Source organism: Amia ocellicauda, chromosome 7 (assembly GCF_036373705.1).
Source record: "Amia ocellicauda isolate fAmiCal2 chromosome 7, fAmiCal2.hap1, whole genome shotgun sequence".
Lineage (NCBI taxonomy): Eukaryota > Metazoa > Chordata > Actinopteri > Amiiformes > Amiidae > Amia > Amia ocellicauda.
This window is the reverse complement of record NC_089856.1, coordinates 46,701,778-46,717,803: the sequence shown is the minus strand read 5'-3', so window position 1 is coordinate 46,717,803 and position 16,026 is coordinate 46,701,778. Positions and strand designations below refer to the sequence as shown.

Below are 16,026 nucleotides of genomic sequence, written 5' to 3'. Positions count from 1 at the left end.
GCCACAGAGCGCTTTACAGACTGGTAAACATACAACAAACGTATAGCAAAATAAAAAACATAAATACAATAAAATTAAATATAGACCTGAAAACATTTGACATGATCTAGAATAAAGTGAGTGAACATTTAAGTAAATAAACCATTTAGGCACGAAGGAGACAAAAACAAAAAACTCCTATGGATGGCATGTAGGGGAAAATAAATCTCTGGGGGTCCATGGCTTAGGGCCTAGGCCTAATGGTTGCCTCCCCTCCAGGCAGTATAGTTATTACAGCAGCAAGTAGATCAGAAATGTCTTTATCGGTGCTGCTGGCTATGCTCTTCCCTCTGGAGGAGGCCTCTCGCTGGCCATCGGGGGTGGAGGGTTTGGACCATCAACAGGCTTTAGGTTGTGCTGGCTCGTCAAACCTTGGGTGTGAATGCCCCGTTGACCCTCTGTGGTGAGGTGCTTCTGGGATGGGTTGTGCCTCATCAGACTTTCATGGTGGAGGACGAGATGACTCGTTGGACCCTCAGAGGAGGCTGTTGCTGGAAGACAAGAGGGCAGTCGTGCTCAGATACTGGTCATGCAGTGCAGGACATTTCCAAAGACAGTTGTGCAATTGCATGTCCATGGCACACCGGTGGCACTATGTGCTAGAAAAACAAAGACTAAACAGATGAGTCTTCAGACATGATTTAAAGGCTAAGACAGAGGGGGCATCACTTACATTGGCTGGAAGATCGTTCCACAGCCTCGGGGCCCTATAACTGAATGCTCAACCACCTGCGCTTTTCTTGTGTATTTTAGGGAGCGCTAAGTAACCGGCTTCCTGTGATCTCAATGGCTGACCTGGAGTGTATTCCATAAGGAGATCTTTTAGGTAGGGAGGTGCCAGTCCCTTAAGTGCTTTAAATGTTAATAAGAGAACTTTAAAGTCTATCCTGTAGTGCATGGACAGCCAGTGAAGAGAAGCCAATACTGGAGTGATGTGTTCATGTTTTTTTGTTTTTGTTAGGATTCATTTTGGACTGAATTGCAGAAATAGCTCTGTTTGTGCTGCCTGACAGAATGGCATTGCAGTAATCCAATCTAGATGTAACAAATGCGTGTATCAATTTATCAGTGTCCTGTGTAAAATAAATAGACAGTTAACTCAAATCCTCATTAAGGTTCGCTGGTTATCACCAGGTTTTCTTAAAGGGCAACACAACATATAGACCATTTCCATAAGGTAGAATTAACAGACTGCAGAAAATAAAAGGGAATGATTCCTATGTCACTCCTTGCTCTACAGTCAAACAAACAGGGTACATATTCTGTAAACCCAGCCGACTGTACATAAGAACATAAGAAAGTTTACAAACGAGAGGAGGCCATTCGACCCATTGTGCTCATTTGGTGTCCATTAATATCTAAGTAATCCAAGGATCCTATCCAGTCTATTTTTAAATGTTCCCAAACTTTCAGCTTCTACCACATTGCTGGGTAGTTTATTCCAGATTGTGACTACTCCCTGTGTGAAGAAGTGTCTCCTGTTTTCCATTTTGAATGCCTTGAAGCCCAATTTCCATTTGTGTCCCCGGGTGCGTGTGTCCCTGCTGATCTGGAAAAGCTCCTCTGATTTGATGTGGTCAATGCCTTGCATGATTTTGAAGACTTGGATCAAGTCTCCACGTAGTCTCCTCTGTTCCAGGGTGTAAAGGTTCAGTTCCTCAGTCTCCCTTCAGACCTGGAATAAGTCTGGTTGCTCTCCTCTGAACTGCCTCTAGAGCAGTGATATCTTTCTTGAAGTGTGGAGCCCAGAACTGTCCACAGTATCCAGATGAACTCTAACTAGTGCATTGTACAGTCTGAACATCACTGCCCTTGTTCTCAGTTCTACACTTTTGACAATATACCCTAGAATTCTGTTTGCCTATTGCTTCCCTACATTGCTTGCATGGAGAAAGTGAAGAGTACACATAGACTCCTAGGTCATCTAGATCTGTACCTCCCATAATGTAATTATATGTTTCAATATACTGACTTCATAATGAATTCCCCTTAAGAGGGTTACACTTAGAAAACTTACTAAGATATTAATTGTGTGAGACATTCTAACATGACCCCTTCAGGATGCAGTGTGTGAAGAAGGCATCTGGTGGCTTGAGTTTCCACAAAGCCCTGTTGAATGCATTTAAGGTGCATCATTTTATACCCATGTAGCTTCCCGTGTTTACCTATTTCTGCCATCACAAACAATGTTACTGCAAGTAAAGCTGACATGTTTTCCTATTAAAACCCTTCTGAATGGTATCATACTGAGCACAGTTCCGTTTACGTGACTCAAACATTGTAATATATCTTTGTGCTTAAGACCAAGGTTAAAGTAAAAGCGGACCATGTCTGACACACTTGTCATTCCTGTTTAGCTAGTGAAATGGGGATCATATTATATATGAGCACATTTCAAATCATTTAACCATTCATCAAAAAAATCAGTAGGCCTACAGTGTTAATTCATGGTGGGGAACCAGGTGTTTAGGTGTACTGGGCTGGAGTGACTGTGGCCCTTGTGGTGTGTGGTTTGAATCCTGAGCAGGGAACTCCAGCTACAATTGCTATTAGCATTTTGTCTGGTAGCTTCTGTACGCCTCTGTATGTATGTGAATGTCTCGTATGATAAAATGTATCCTTTGGTTAGGATGTCCATTTATACGTGAAAATTGTTGAACTTAGTAGACTACAGTTTATTCTGGAGCACATCAGTGGGGGGAAAGTATTAATCGGCTAATTCTAGGCCTACTATAGCTTGGTGATTTGCAAGTTTTTTCATGACCTTCTGATAAGGGGCTGCAGTAGCAATATATTACCAATATCATAAAACAAAATATAAAATCAGTTGTTACTGATATTTAAATATTCAGATAATAGACATGCACAGGGAACAATTATTAAATTACGTTTTATCCAGCCAGAGTTCTGCCTCAATCAACAAATTAATATCCTAAAAAAAATAGTAAATAAAAAATAAAACAACCAGAATAAAATGAACAGAAAAATAGAAAAAGGTTAAGAATCACTGCATGATTACATTTACCATTTTACATATGGAGGACTATCCATGCCAAAATTGTAACTAAATACATAGGAAAAATACATGAACATTTACTTATTCATGGATTTATTTAAACATTTATTCATTTCAACATTTACAAATTAATTGATTTATTCCTGTATTTAAACATTAATTTCCCCATTAGTCACTTTGCTATTTACATTTCTTAGTATGCTTTTACATTTCAAAGCATCTCCTGTATTTATTTTTCATGGAGACAAAACTCGCTCAGTCACAGCTAGTGAGCGGTGTCCAGAACAAAAACACAGCTGGGGGGGGGAAAAAAAGGGTCAGAAAAACACAATGTACAAGAAAATAAATTACCTAAAAAGAAAAGGGAGAACTATTAAAAATACAAGACAGATGGATTCTGTCACTCACCACAGGGCACAGAAACAGGGGAACCGAGTTGCAGTTATTGAGAGGGATGGTCAGACAGGTGTGCGTCAGGTAACGGCAGGACAGGGCAATCAAGGCAAGGCAAAGATGTGGTCATGGTCTCAAGCAAGGGTCAGGCAAACAGAGTAATGAGGAAAGTCCAGGTCGGGTAGGGGTCGGGGTCGGGGTCTGAATCGGGGTCGGAAGGTCAGGGAAGGAATCCAGGAAACAAGGTACAAGGAGTAACACACAGAGATGTAGTGGGACAACTGACAAAACTTCACAATTACACATAGTGAGTGAGGGGTTTATATGGAAACCAGAGGGAAGCAAGGAACCAGGTTTGGAAGGTGCATGGTGAATGGGTACAGAGGGTGACTGAACAAGTGCACATGGTATTCAGGAATGCTGATTGATTGAGAGGGAGCTGGGAGACGTGACTGGGAAGGAAGGGCAAAGGCGACATCTAGTGGGGATAATTGGAGCTGCAGTTAGACAGGGAGTGAGTGCTGGGCAGTAGCTGTGACAGATACCTCTCTCAACCTTGGAAGGACACCAATAACAATCACTGAATGATCTTATGCTTCTGCAGCTCAATTTAATGAGGAATAGAATAGCTTAATGGTTTCATAGTACAACTCTCCAGAAATGTCACCATCAAAAAAGATACATATTATATAATGCCACATATAATAGCCCCTAGAAATTGTGTTGACTGTTCTTGACTACACCACCTTTAGTGAGGTAAAGTCCTCAATTTATAAATCACTATTACAGGGGTAGTCAATAATATTTTTTTAGGGTCCAATTTTCTTGGTCAAAGTACAGTCAAGGTCCAGACTCCAAAGAAGAAGAAAAAAAACTCTCCAAATCTCCAAATGCCCCTTTCCAAAACACACAATCCTGTGAATTAGTAATATACCCTGTTGCTATATTTCGAATATTAATTTGACAATGTACAAACATACAACTTTTAAATAAATGTAAATATAAGCATTACAATGCTTTCAGACAACTTAATCATTTTATTTTGTTAAAGATTACTGTAGGCATATAGATAAACATAACATAAACTTTCAAGCATTTTGCGTCTTATTAGATTCAAGTCTTTACCATTTGTCTTTGTCCCACTGTCCACTGCACAAAAGTAATGTTGCAAAATGAGGGCAAAGAGGAATGAGGAATTTGGGGTGGGTGGTCTGGGGGTCCTTCCCCAGGAGATTTTGAAAATTGGAGACCTGAAATGCACGATTCTGAGTCCAAAAACTTATGTCAAACCACACATCACCGGCGAAAAATCAGATATCATCCAACATTATACAGGCAATCTATACAGCACTATTTCAGTGGGTCTCTGTAATTGAAACAGGTGAGGATGCACAACTCTCGATTTGTGCACCTGATAGAAATTTGTGTCTTCATTGGAAATAAGCGGTTTCCAGTGCTGATTTAGGAGTTTCTAGGTGAATACAAGCCATTACACTGGAATCTACGAGCAATCAGCTAATTAACTAATTGGATCACAAGCTCTATATAGGACATCCCATATGAATACGTAACATTCTAATTGCTAATAACCAGGAAGGGCTGCTACTAGGTCCCACACAATAACAATCACTGAGTGCAACAAACAATACCTGACAAAAGGACATGATAATGACTGGAAGGTTGTGGGTTCAAATCCTGGGTAGGCAGTGCTGTTGTACCCCTGAGCAAGGTACTTCACTTAAAATTGCTCCAGTAGAATGCCCGGCTTTATAAATGGGTACAAATGTAAGTTGCCCTGGATAAGAGCATCAGCTAAATGACAAAAATAATCATAATAGCTCCCCCTAGGAGCTATGACAAACTGTCACCCTCTGGTTATTACAGGAGAAGGGGGGCTCCTGGGAAATTACAATATGCTTTAATTAGAAGTCCCTTAAATGAAATGAAGTCCAGCAAAGTAGTGTAATTTTGTTTGAACAAGGCTTTTATTATTAAACCAGAGTATATTATTAGAACAGATTATAATGGATTTCACAAATAAATCACCAAGAGATAAAAACCTGAGTCAATCCATGCCCCGCCCGAAGGCAATTCAGCAGCCTGAGTGAGCGCCTCCACACCACGTATGTACTACAGTGTAATTTAAAATGTAGAAATAAAACAATGTAATTAGAAGTGAAGTGAAACTTAAATACGTGAATTAAATAAACCCAATTAAATCACCAGACCAGACAGTACAAAAGCGCACACCCCCAGCCACCAACAACCTCCTGGCCAAGGCAAAGATGCACAGCGGATCCACAGAACACTAACCAGTGTGGGCTAACAATAAAATGGTTTTATAAATAAAGACACGATAAAGCTATTACCAGTACTTTAAGGAAGATTAAAATGTGTAAAATGTCTAAAACACAATATAAGAAAAACAGCAAGATGAAGACATTCCTACAAAAAAAAGAAACACATTAAACTTTTATTTGACTACCCACCTATTGATTACCCCTATTGACTACCCGTGCCCTAGTAAATTCGGTAAGCACCATAAAACACCATAGTATAATAGATTTGAGAGTTGTAAAACCAATTTTATTAAACAAAAAAAGAAAAATACACTCTCAAAAGAGTATATAAACACATACAGCAATAATAGTGCCTATTAAACAAAATATCCAGTGAAACAAAAAAGAAAAGAACTTCAGCAAAACTTTACATAGAGAAAGTAACAAAAGTCTTTAAAATAAAGAAAACAAAAACAATCCTTGTAACTCTTCCCCATGACCGCCTGTAGGGGCGCACTGAAAGTCCAACTATTCTCCCCTCCTGCACGTTTGTCGGTATTCTTCCCAGGGAGAGGAGTCAACGGATCAAAATCAGTTCAACATTGTTGGAGAAAACTTTAAAATAGTCCAAGCACACAATATCAAAGTTTTCAATAAGGAAAATAAAAAATATACTGTGGTAATGAGAGAACATACATCTTATCAGTAGTTCATAACAAGATTAAGCAGTTGAGGTGGTAGTGGCAATGTACTTTTTCTTGTATCTCGAAAGACACGTCCACTTTCCCTTCAAGACATCCATCTTCTCCCTACATCGGACCCAAAGTTTTCCATCCATTAACAAAGTGGTAACCATTGTCACCCATTCATCTCCTCTGTGTTCTCTCTCTCTCTACAAGAGTCAAAACAGCTCCCACTCCAGAGCTCAAGGGGAGCTTCCATCCTACACCCCTTTATTAATGATTCATTACAGTGGTAACTGTAGAGGTGTTCCTTGTACTACCAAACCCAGTTCAGTTTTACAGTTCAGTTTTAGAGGGTGTTAAACTGGTTTGAGAAAATACAATACAATAGCAATGCAGAGACAGAGGGGGTTATTATTTGGAGGTCTGCAGATGTATTTCTCTTGTTTTCGTCATCTTTCTCAACAGAGCAGCAATACAGTGACCTGAATATGACAACAAAAACCTTTCTGATGCTTATAACGCTTTGGATAAGAGTCCTATTTAAGTGTTTCACGTCCAGTAAAATGGTGTTCAGATGCACAAGGGGAAGGAAGGCAAAGATGTAGTATTTCTGTAGAAATAGTCCATAGTATAGTGTGGCTTCACTAGGGCCTGCAGGTTCTAGTTCTTAGCTGTTCTGTGGACATCAAAACCCTCCAACTGAAGTGACGGATATGCAGCTGGTAAGAACAATTGGCAGTTAAACAAAGTACAGCAATTTCTTTGTTACAGCTAATGACAGCATGGTCACTTACTTCAGTTTAATGGCAGCCCAGTGTTCAAAGCCTGTCCCATCTGCAAGTGTCTGGAAATTATAGGAGCAACTGGGATCACCATTGAGTTCAAAGGTGTAGTGATTTGCCATATCCTGCTGTCTCTTCCTCAAAAGGAAATCAGTCCACTCTGCTTATTCTTCCCAATCTGAAATTCTAAGAGCTCTTTGTTCCAGTTGTGTTCTTTATTCACAACTCTTAAGATCACACCAGGCCATGGTATTAAATAGCACTTTTAGAAATGATTTCCATGTTTCTGTTTGCCAATAGATACTGAAAAGGGGGGTGATTATGAGATCGTGAAAGCAATGTTTGACAATCTCTCTTTGTATATGAATGCTACCGTGTGCTTGGTTTATTGTCACCCTGAATCAAACATAATGTATTGTCTTCCACCAGCAGAGAGATAATCTTTGTTTAGTCTATCTTTGGTTCATCTAGTTATCAATGATCTAACAGCATTTGTCTTGTTTTCTTTCTCAACAGAGAACAAAAATATGGACCTGAACATGACGAACAAATACCTTTCTGGTGCTTATAATTCTCTGGGTTAGAGTCCTTCATGTGTGTGTGGCTGTCCAGTAAAACAGTGTTCAGATGAGCATTGGGGAGGAAGGCAAAAATGTAGTGTGTGTGTAGAAATAGTCCTTAGTGTAGTGTGGCTTCACTAGGGCCTGCAGGTTCTAGTTCTTAGCTGTTCTGTGGACATCAAAACCCTCCAACTGAAGTGATGGACAAGCAATGGGCAAAAACTATTGGCAATTAAGCAAAGAACGTTAATTCCTTGGTTACAGCTCATTTGAATGACAGTATGGTCACTTACTTCAGTTTAATGGCAGCCTAAAGTTAAAAACCTGTCCTGTCTGCAAGTGTCTGGGGAATTACAGGACCAACTGGGATTCCCATAGAGTTAAAAAGTGTATTGCTTTGCCACATCCTGTTGTTTTTCCCTGAAAAGGAAATCAGTCCATTCTGCTTACTCTTCCCAATCTGCAGTTCTAAGAGCTCTTGGTTTCAGCTGTGATTTTTTTTCTCAACCCTTTAAACCACACCAGACAATGGTATTAAACAATGTTTTTAGCAATGATTTCCATGATCTGTTTGCCAATAGATGCCAAAATATTCAGTGATTATGAGATCCTGAAAGCCAAGTTTGACAATAATGTATTGTCTTCCACCAGCAGAGAGCCCATCGTTGTTTAGTCTATCTTTGGTTTGTCTAGTTATCAATGATCTAACAGCATTTGTCTCATTTTTGTTTTCTTACTCAACAGTGAACCAGTATATGGACTTGAATATGACATACAAAAACCTTTCTGACACTTATAATGCTCTGATCAAGAAACCTCCGGGTAAGTTTGGCTTAATGTCCTGAAGAATCACAGTTGAGAGCTGTGAAAGTGTTGCACTGCAACAACAGAACACAAACTCATGGCAATAAGAGATATCCTCAGAATGTATGGTCTTCCACCATGTGACACTGTGATCATTGATTCTGTCCACTGTTCTTATTCCACAGAAAACAAAGTTTGTAACATCTGTTCTATGGGCTGGGTGTACAGCAATGGATCGTGCTACTTCTTCTCCACTTCTCGTGTGGTTATTTTGATGTGCATGGCAAGGTTGAACACTGGAAGATAAGTTGTAAATCACATCAGATGTTTGACTGGTTGAGGAGGAGGATTCTTCCTTTCCATATGGTTAATGTATGCAAATGTGTGGATCGTATAGAGTAAGTTAGGGAAGATGCATTTGATTTGAATGCAGTCAGTTTGCTTATGTAATAGATTCATATTCAAATACTTCTTGTTTGTAACCATTAACAGTATACATGGCTATTTTCAAAGTATAGATTTACATGTACAATATAATATTGCTGTTTATAAAGATCTTTGTCTCTCAAAGAAACACAGACTGATAGATTGATTAATTGGCCACCGTGAGAATTTACAGTATTTCTTAATGTATTTATGTAATGATTTTCTTTTTATGACTTCCTGCCTAATTGCCTCTTTGCATGCAAGTTCTCCAAATGTAAAACAGGACAGCCCATGTACTTCTCTTTCTTGTTCCCTCTTTTACTCTAAAAATACTTGCGAAGATCTTAGTATTTCAGTGCAGTTCGTTAGTCCCGAGTCTGCCCCTAGAGCAGATATCCCAGCTGGGGAGGATGACGGACGAGGTCATCTACACCACTGTCAAATTCGCCCCACAGCCAAAAGCAGCTGAGAAAGAGCTGGGTACACCACCAAGAGGTGAGATTTATTGGTTTATTTATGTATTCATATTATTTAGCCAGGATAGTCCATTGAGTAATATCTGCCACTGTATTTCAGCCAGTGCTGGTATTTGTTTAATCATTTTCAGTGGCAGCCTTATGGAATTCCTGTGTTTGAGAAGAGTTGACTAAAATTGAATGTCAAAAGGGTTTGTTGGTAATTTACCCATTCAAGGTTTAACTGCCAAAACAACCAACATAAACTCATATTTTACCCAATCAGTTGAATACACACCACTGTCTCCTTTGGTCAGTTTTTAAAACACAAATTCAGTTTCTTTTTTGTTTAGAAGACATTCACATTCACAAATTCCATTCACAAATTCACAGAAGGTCTTTGGAGGTACAGGGTCCTATCTGTGTCCATGAGTATATCAAATCATTGTGCAGGTTGTTTTATGCACAAGTTGTTAACGTGTTGTATTGGAGTGCTGCTCATGTCTTTGGGTTTAAGTGAATGACTGTGTGTAGTTTTTTGATGAATGTGCGCAAGATTTTGTGAACTTACATGATAACTGATTACAGTTTATTCAGGTGCAAATGAGTGGGGGAAATTTAAGCATGATGCTGGGGATTTGCAGTGGTTTCATGGAGTTTCTGTATGAACTTACCATAACCACACAAAATTATAAAACTAGCTATTATTCAGGTTATATTCAGCAGATTTCTATAGACGCATTGACCGGGGAAAGGGAACGCTTTTACGTTTACTTATGTAATATCCACAGTTAGTCTGCTATTACTCAGATGTAAATATTCATTTGTTAAACACAAATATATGACATCATGGATGGGTGAAAAGAAAGTTATGCAATTTCCACAGCTATGCTATAATCAATCAATCAACAAGTAACAAAACAATGGCATTGCAAAGTAACAAATGGGAGATTAGCAAATATGATAATTCTGAATTAACAAGAACTGCTTTCTACACTTCTACACAGTTAGAAAATGAAATGATAAGAACATAAATGGTACTCAGGGATGGATTATGACTTGCAAAGGCCAATTATCTCCAAGGGCCCCCCTCCCACCATTTTTCCTGTTCTTTTTGGAAATTATGATGAACATGAATATTCAAACTGTTCTCACTCCACGTCAAATGCCTGCACTACCCCTGTGCTAAAAAAACATTTGTACACATTGTACAGGTTTTACAGAATCTTTCTCTCTACAAGTCTAATATTAGCTACACAACGAATAATCAACAATGAGGCAAATTAAGGCATATGAAACACACGTCTTTAATGAATTAACTGTCAAGTATACATGTATTTAATGCATCACATGAATAAAAAAATGATTTGTCACCATAAAACTACCCTGTGACACACATCACATGCCTGTAAACATCAGATCTTCAGGCAAAAAAATGCAATGTAATAAAACACAAAATAACAAACACAATTTCTGCAGGCCCTGACCATTATACAATCCAGCATATGGTTACCAAAACAATTTCTTACAGGAGTTTCTTTCTTGTCTTCCTCATGCAGCACATTTGGTTCTCCACTCTTCTCTGCCATCGTTTTACACTTTTTTGTGTGCTGGATGTCATGCTTGTAACACTGAGAAATGCCAGACACATTCATGGCTGCTCTTTCAAATACTTCAAAGCCATCTTGCTGCGCCGCCACGAAGCCCTGCAGAGATTAAATGAGACGAGTTGCCGTAAATATGCCTATGCTGTGCCTCTGTAATTGCTGGCTTGTGGCCTGCAACCTCTCTAGTACCGTGTTCCAAAAATGCGCCATGAAGGCCATCTCTAAAGTATCCAGCTTGGTGCATAGCGTAGAAGCTTCGCTGCAAGTTTCTAATTTCTCGTGCATGTCACTGGATATTTTACCCAAGGCCTCTCTGACCTATAAGTGTTTCCAAAGTGCCCGACAGGACTCTGCTCGTGCACTCCACTAAGTATCTGACAGTGATTTTAATATCATCTTGATGTTAGTATCATGGAAGACCTTTCCCCAGTGGTGTGTGGATGATGCGCAAAAAGAAGAAATTGACTGAACTAAATAAAAAAAACTACCAACTACTTTGCAATTATCAACAGTGTTGGTGCCAACCAAATTTAATGAATGCACTGAACATTGCACAAAATGGATTAAGGGATTTCTCCGTTTAAGGTGTGCCTGGAGCCCTTTATACTTCTCCGACATGTTACTTTCATTGTTGTATGACTGCCCCCTACAATTGGATAGGTGAAGCCCAAGACTGTCAACCATAGCCAAAATGCAGTCAGCCAAGCTCTGCCCAGTGTAGCTTTCTATAGGTTCAAATGCCAAAAAACGCTCCACCACATGTCCATCAGGATCAACAAAACGAAAAATAAAAGTCAGTTGATCAACATGAGAGAGGTCTGGGGTGGAGTCCACAAGTACAGAAAAGTATTTTGAGTTTTGAATTTCCTTAGTGATTTGCTTGATTTCTCCCCCATTAGCTGAATAAACTCTTCACACATTGTTAATGATAAATAGGACACAGTGCCCTTTCCCTTCAACCAAAACTTTCTGATATGTTCAGCTAAAAATGGATCATACTCTGCCAAAAGTTCAAGGATGCCTAGAAAATGACAATTTTGAGCTGAACCCCTCTGAAAGTCAGTCCTCTCTCCCTTAAAAACTTGATTACTGATACAACTCGCCATAATACTTGCTTCCAGTATTCCCACTCTGAGTCAATTTGTTTAATTAAGTCGCTGGGTATTTGCTGCTTCAATTTTGGAAAGGAGCTGCTCCTCTTCTGACAAGAATAGACTTCAGTTTACTTTATCATTGGAAGTGTTTTTCCATAAAGCGGCGTCGGTAACTGTGTTGCACCATAAATAGGGATCCTCGTCCTCCTCACCCCACGAATGGTGTTCGGCCCGCTCCACCTGTGGGTCTGAAGCAAGGCTATTATAGTAAAATAAAAGTAAGCAAGAAAAAAACTGATATACACACACACAGGGAAGCCTTCCCCACACACAGGGAAGCCTTGCCAAAAGCTGTAAAACAAAATAAGGGCGCTTAAAAACACTGATGGTGCTCCAAACTATTCCTGGGCCATTACTAGCTTTCCCGGATACAAAAGCCTTGTAGTCGATATAGCGAAGCGAGGGTCAAACATAGGAATTGTAGTTTTAAGCCAGTGCAGATCGGGTATCCAATTTGGGCTCTCACACAGACAGTCAAAGTCCAGTAAATCAAATTATCTCCTCTCTCCTTGTCTCTTTAGTAGCATGACATACACCCTCCCATATTTTCCCCTCAGGAACTCTGCAATCTCTGAAAGGAGGCGGGGTCGTTTTAAAGTCTTCCACTCTGCAGCCTGTCACTGTTGCGTCAGCCGCTGCATTCAGTTTCCAGCTGCGTGCCCCTCAGGCTGTCAGTATGTGGTTTTCCAGGCAGCAGCTCATAAAGGGGAATCCTCTGGGTCCCAATATACCTCCAGTTCCTCACCACACCCCGTCCAATGTCACATATATATATATATATATATATACACACACACACACACACACACAGTATCGGTCCCAAATATTCCCATCCATTAATAAAGGGGTTACGTTGTCACCATTCATCTCCCCTGTGTTCTCTGTCTCTCTCCAGGAGTCAAAGCAGCTCCCACTCCAGAGCTCAAGGGGAACGGTACAGCGCCACCTTACAAGTGGTTGACCGTTGTCCTGACCATTCTGGTCCTGTCTGTCATCATGGCTCTGGGAGTCTGTTGTAAATATTGTAAGTATTACAGATGCTGTACAGTGAAACGGTGTTCTGATGCGCAAGGTCGGGGAAGGCAAACATGTAGTGTGTGGGTAGAAATAGTCTGTAGTCAAGTGTGGTTTCAGGTTTAAGCTGTTAGCTGTTCTGTGGACATCAGTTCAGTTCTGAGAGCTTTTGGTTCCAGTTGTGTTTTGTCTTCCCAACCTTTAAGATCACATCAGGCAATGGTATTAAATAGAACGTTTAGAAATTAATTACATGTTTCTTTTTGCCAATAGATGCTGAAAAGAGGGGTGATTATGAGATCCTGAAAGCCAGGTTTGACAATCTCTCGTTTCATATGAATGCTACAGGTGAGACTGGTTTATTGTTACCCTAAATCTAACATAATGTGTTGCCTTGAATTGTCCTGCATTGAGCTAATCTTTGTTTAGTCTGGCCTATCTATCATTGTTTGTCTAGTTACCAATGATCTAACAGCATTTGTATTGTTTTCATTATCATTCTCCACAGAGAACCAAAATTGGGAACTGAATACGAAGTACACAAACCTTTCTGATGCTTATAACGCTCTGGTCAAGAGTCCTCCGGGTGGGTTTGGTGTCGAGAGCTGAGAATGTTCCACCGCAATTAACAACAGAACACAAACTCAAGGCAATAAGAGATATCCTCAGAATATACATGTGACTCTGTGATCATTGACTTTGATCCTGTCCACTCTACTTATTCCACAGAAAACAAAGGTTGTAAAGTCTGTTCTGTGGGCTGGGTGTACAACAATGGATCGTGTTACTTCTTCTCCACTGATGCAATGAATTGGACTAACAGTCGTGATGACTGTGTCAGAAAGGGGGGGCACCTGGTCATTATAGAGAGTAAGGAGGAACAGGTAGGCAATACTTTTATTTAAACTCCCTAATTTAGAAGAATTGGCACAAATAGATATTGAGATATTGGCACAAAGGTTTTGATTGACATATTTAATTTTCTGTTTAGACGTTCTTAGCAAATTATCTTCGGAAAACACAAGATAAAAAGTACTGGATCGGACTGACTGATGTCGTGACGGAAGGAGTCTGGCTCTGGATGGACAACACACTGCTGACCAACTCGTAAAGCTAATATTTAATATTCTGACCTAAACTCACTGCCTCACTGTGAATGTGCATAATGTCCTGTAGAAAGTCTGACACCACACAGACCTCACTGTGAGTTTGTTTATGCAGCTGCTGTTACTTTAAAGGAAAAGTAATACAGGCTAAAGCTATACATTGTTCCACTGCTGAAGTCTGTGAAATGGAAAATTATAATTCTGAGGCCCATGGGAATAGCAACTCTTCCCATTATTAAGGACATAATGATCTGAAACATCAATATATTGTCTGTGATTCAGGTTACATTTATTCTATGTATTTTAATACAAAATTGGCTCTTGGTTCTATTTTAAGTAAAGCATTGTATTAGATCCAGCCCTAATGAAACTATTTGACACATTTAATCTCTTTAAAATTGTTACTTACATCCTCCCAGCAACTTTTGATTTAAAAAACTGGTTCCTGATCTTGGTTACATTTCTGACCCTAGGTCATTATTTTATTATTGAGCTTCAATGATTCCTTCAGGTTGATTTTATTCTGTCCCTTTTCGCTTTCCTTTTACAATGTTTGTGCTTTTTACCCATCTGCGAAATGCAGACGTACTTGCCTAGTTTCTGCTGCCTTATTTCACACCTGCTCTCTCTCGTCTCTGTTCAGATACTGGCTCCAGAGAACCGGTCAGCCCAGCGAACCTGATAACTGGATGGTGGAAGATCCTTCAGGGGAGAATTGTGTGTGTCTGGAATGGAGTTGGTACGACAGCTCCTGCAAATCAGTTCACAAAAGAATCTGTGAAACAAGAGCAGTTAGCACAACTTAATGGCAGGAGCCAAAAACAAACAAAACCAAAATTGCTTATTTTTCATATCAATGACCTCATGAACTGTTCATCACAAATATTGATATCAGCTTTTGTACCATGTTGATGGCTGATCAGTCTAAAACACCATGTCTGTGTGCTTTGTATGATGTTACCCTGGATGCCTTTCTACACAGTTTTAATACGTTTTAAATACATTAATTTTCTCCATTGTCTACAGTACAGTTACTTTGTATTATTACAGTCAACATACTCATCACTATAGGGAGTGTAAAAAATAAACCAACTGTCGAAAAAGGTGGTGTTCTATGGACATAGCATGTATGAAATTGCAAGAACCAGTGATTTTAAAATGCTTGTACTAAAATATAGAGTGTTTCAACAGCTATTACATCCATTTTTCACAGTTGTTGCAATGTGGGAGATATTTACAAATGCTGCTTCCTGTTACTTCAGTTTCCTTATCACTGAGTCCATCTCTATTTGACAAATTTATAATTTGCTTCCAATGTCAGTGAAGTCCCCCTTGTTGCGACCTCTAGCCCTTCCTAGTTAAAAACAGAGCCTGTGTGAATTCAACACTGAATTGTCTGACTTCATCTGCCCTATTTCTATATAGTCAATTTTTTTGTTTGATGGGCCCGTCAATTCCCAGTCTGGGAATGTCGCCCTGTGTGCCTAATTATTTAATTTCTGCTGCTTTTTTGAATTTTTTTTCCCCACAACATTTTATTAACTATGGAAAAAATACATAGAAACAGCTTTGGTAGTTGGTGCGAATCCCAAAACAAATTTGCCCGCACATTTGTGATTTAGGCTGCACATGCGCACCAGTTATGTGCACCCCTGTATATTCATGCTGTTAACACACATGGCTACACAGGACAGATTTAAGCAAC

At 39.5% G+C, this 16,026-nt stretch overlaps 1 protein-coding gene across 1 annotated transcript; it reads left to right on the top strand.

Annotated features, from left to right (window-relative positions):
* Window positions 1–9,326: 9,326 nt before the first annotated feature.
* On the top strand, window positions 9,327–15,518 carry LOC136753666 (C-type lectin domain family 4 member E). Its single transcript, XM_066709964.1, has 7 exons — window positions 9,327–9,480; window positions 13,097–13,225; window positions 13,489–13,563; window positions 13,724–13,801; window positions 13,945–14,099; window positions 14,207–14,322; window positions 14,965–15,518. The coding sequence occupies exons 1-7, from the start codon at window positions 9,396–9,398 to the stop codon at window positions 15,125–15,127; spliced, it is 801 nt and encodes a 266-aa protein (XP_066566061.1). The 5' UTR covers window positions 9,327–9,395; the 3' UTR covers window positions 15,128–15,518.
* Window positions 15,519–16,026: the final 508 nt, after the last annotated feature.

Bases quoted from the DNA above. Each gene is read 5' to 3' on its own strand.
- LOC136753666 (XM_066709964.1), top strand. From the start codon at position 9,396: ATGACGGACGAGGTCATCTACACCACTGTCAAATTCGCCCCACAGCCA. The intron at 13,564-13,723 runs GTGAGACTGGTT...CATTCTCCACAG, and splicing joins GTTTCATATGAATGCTACAG to AGAACCAAAATTGGGAACTG. The intron at 14,323-14,964 runs GTAAAGCTAATA...GTCTCTGTTCAG, and splicing joins AACACACTGCTGACCAACTC to ATACTGGCTCCAGAGAACCG.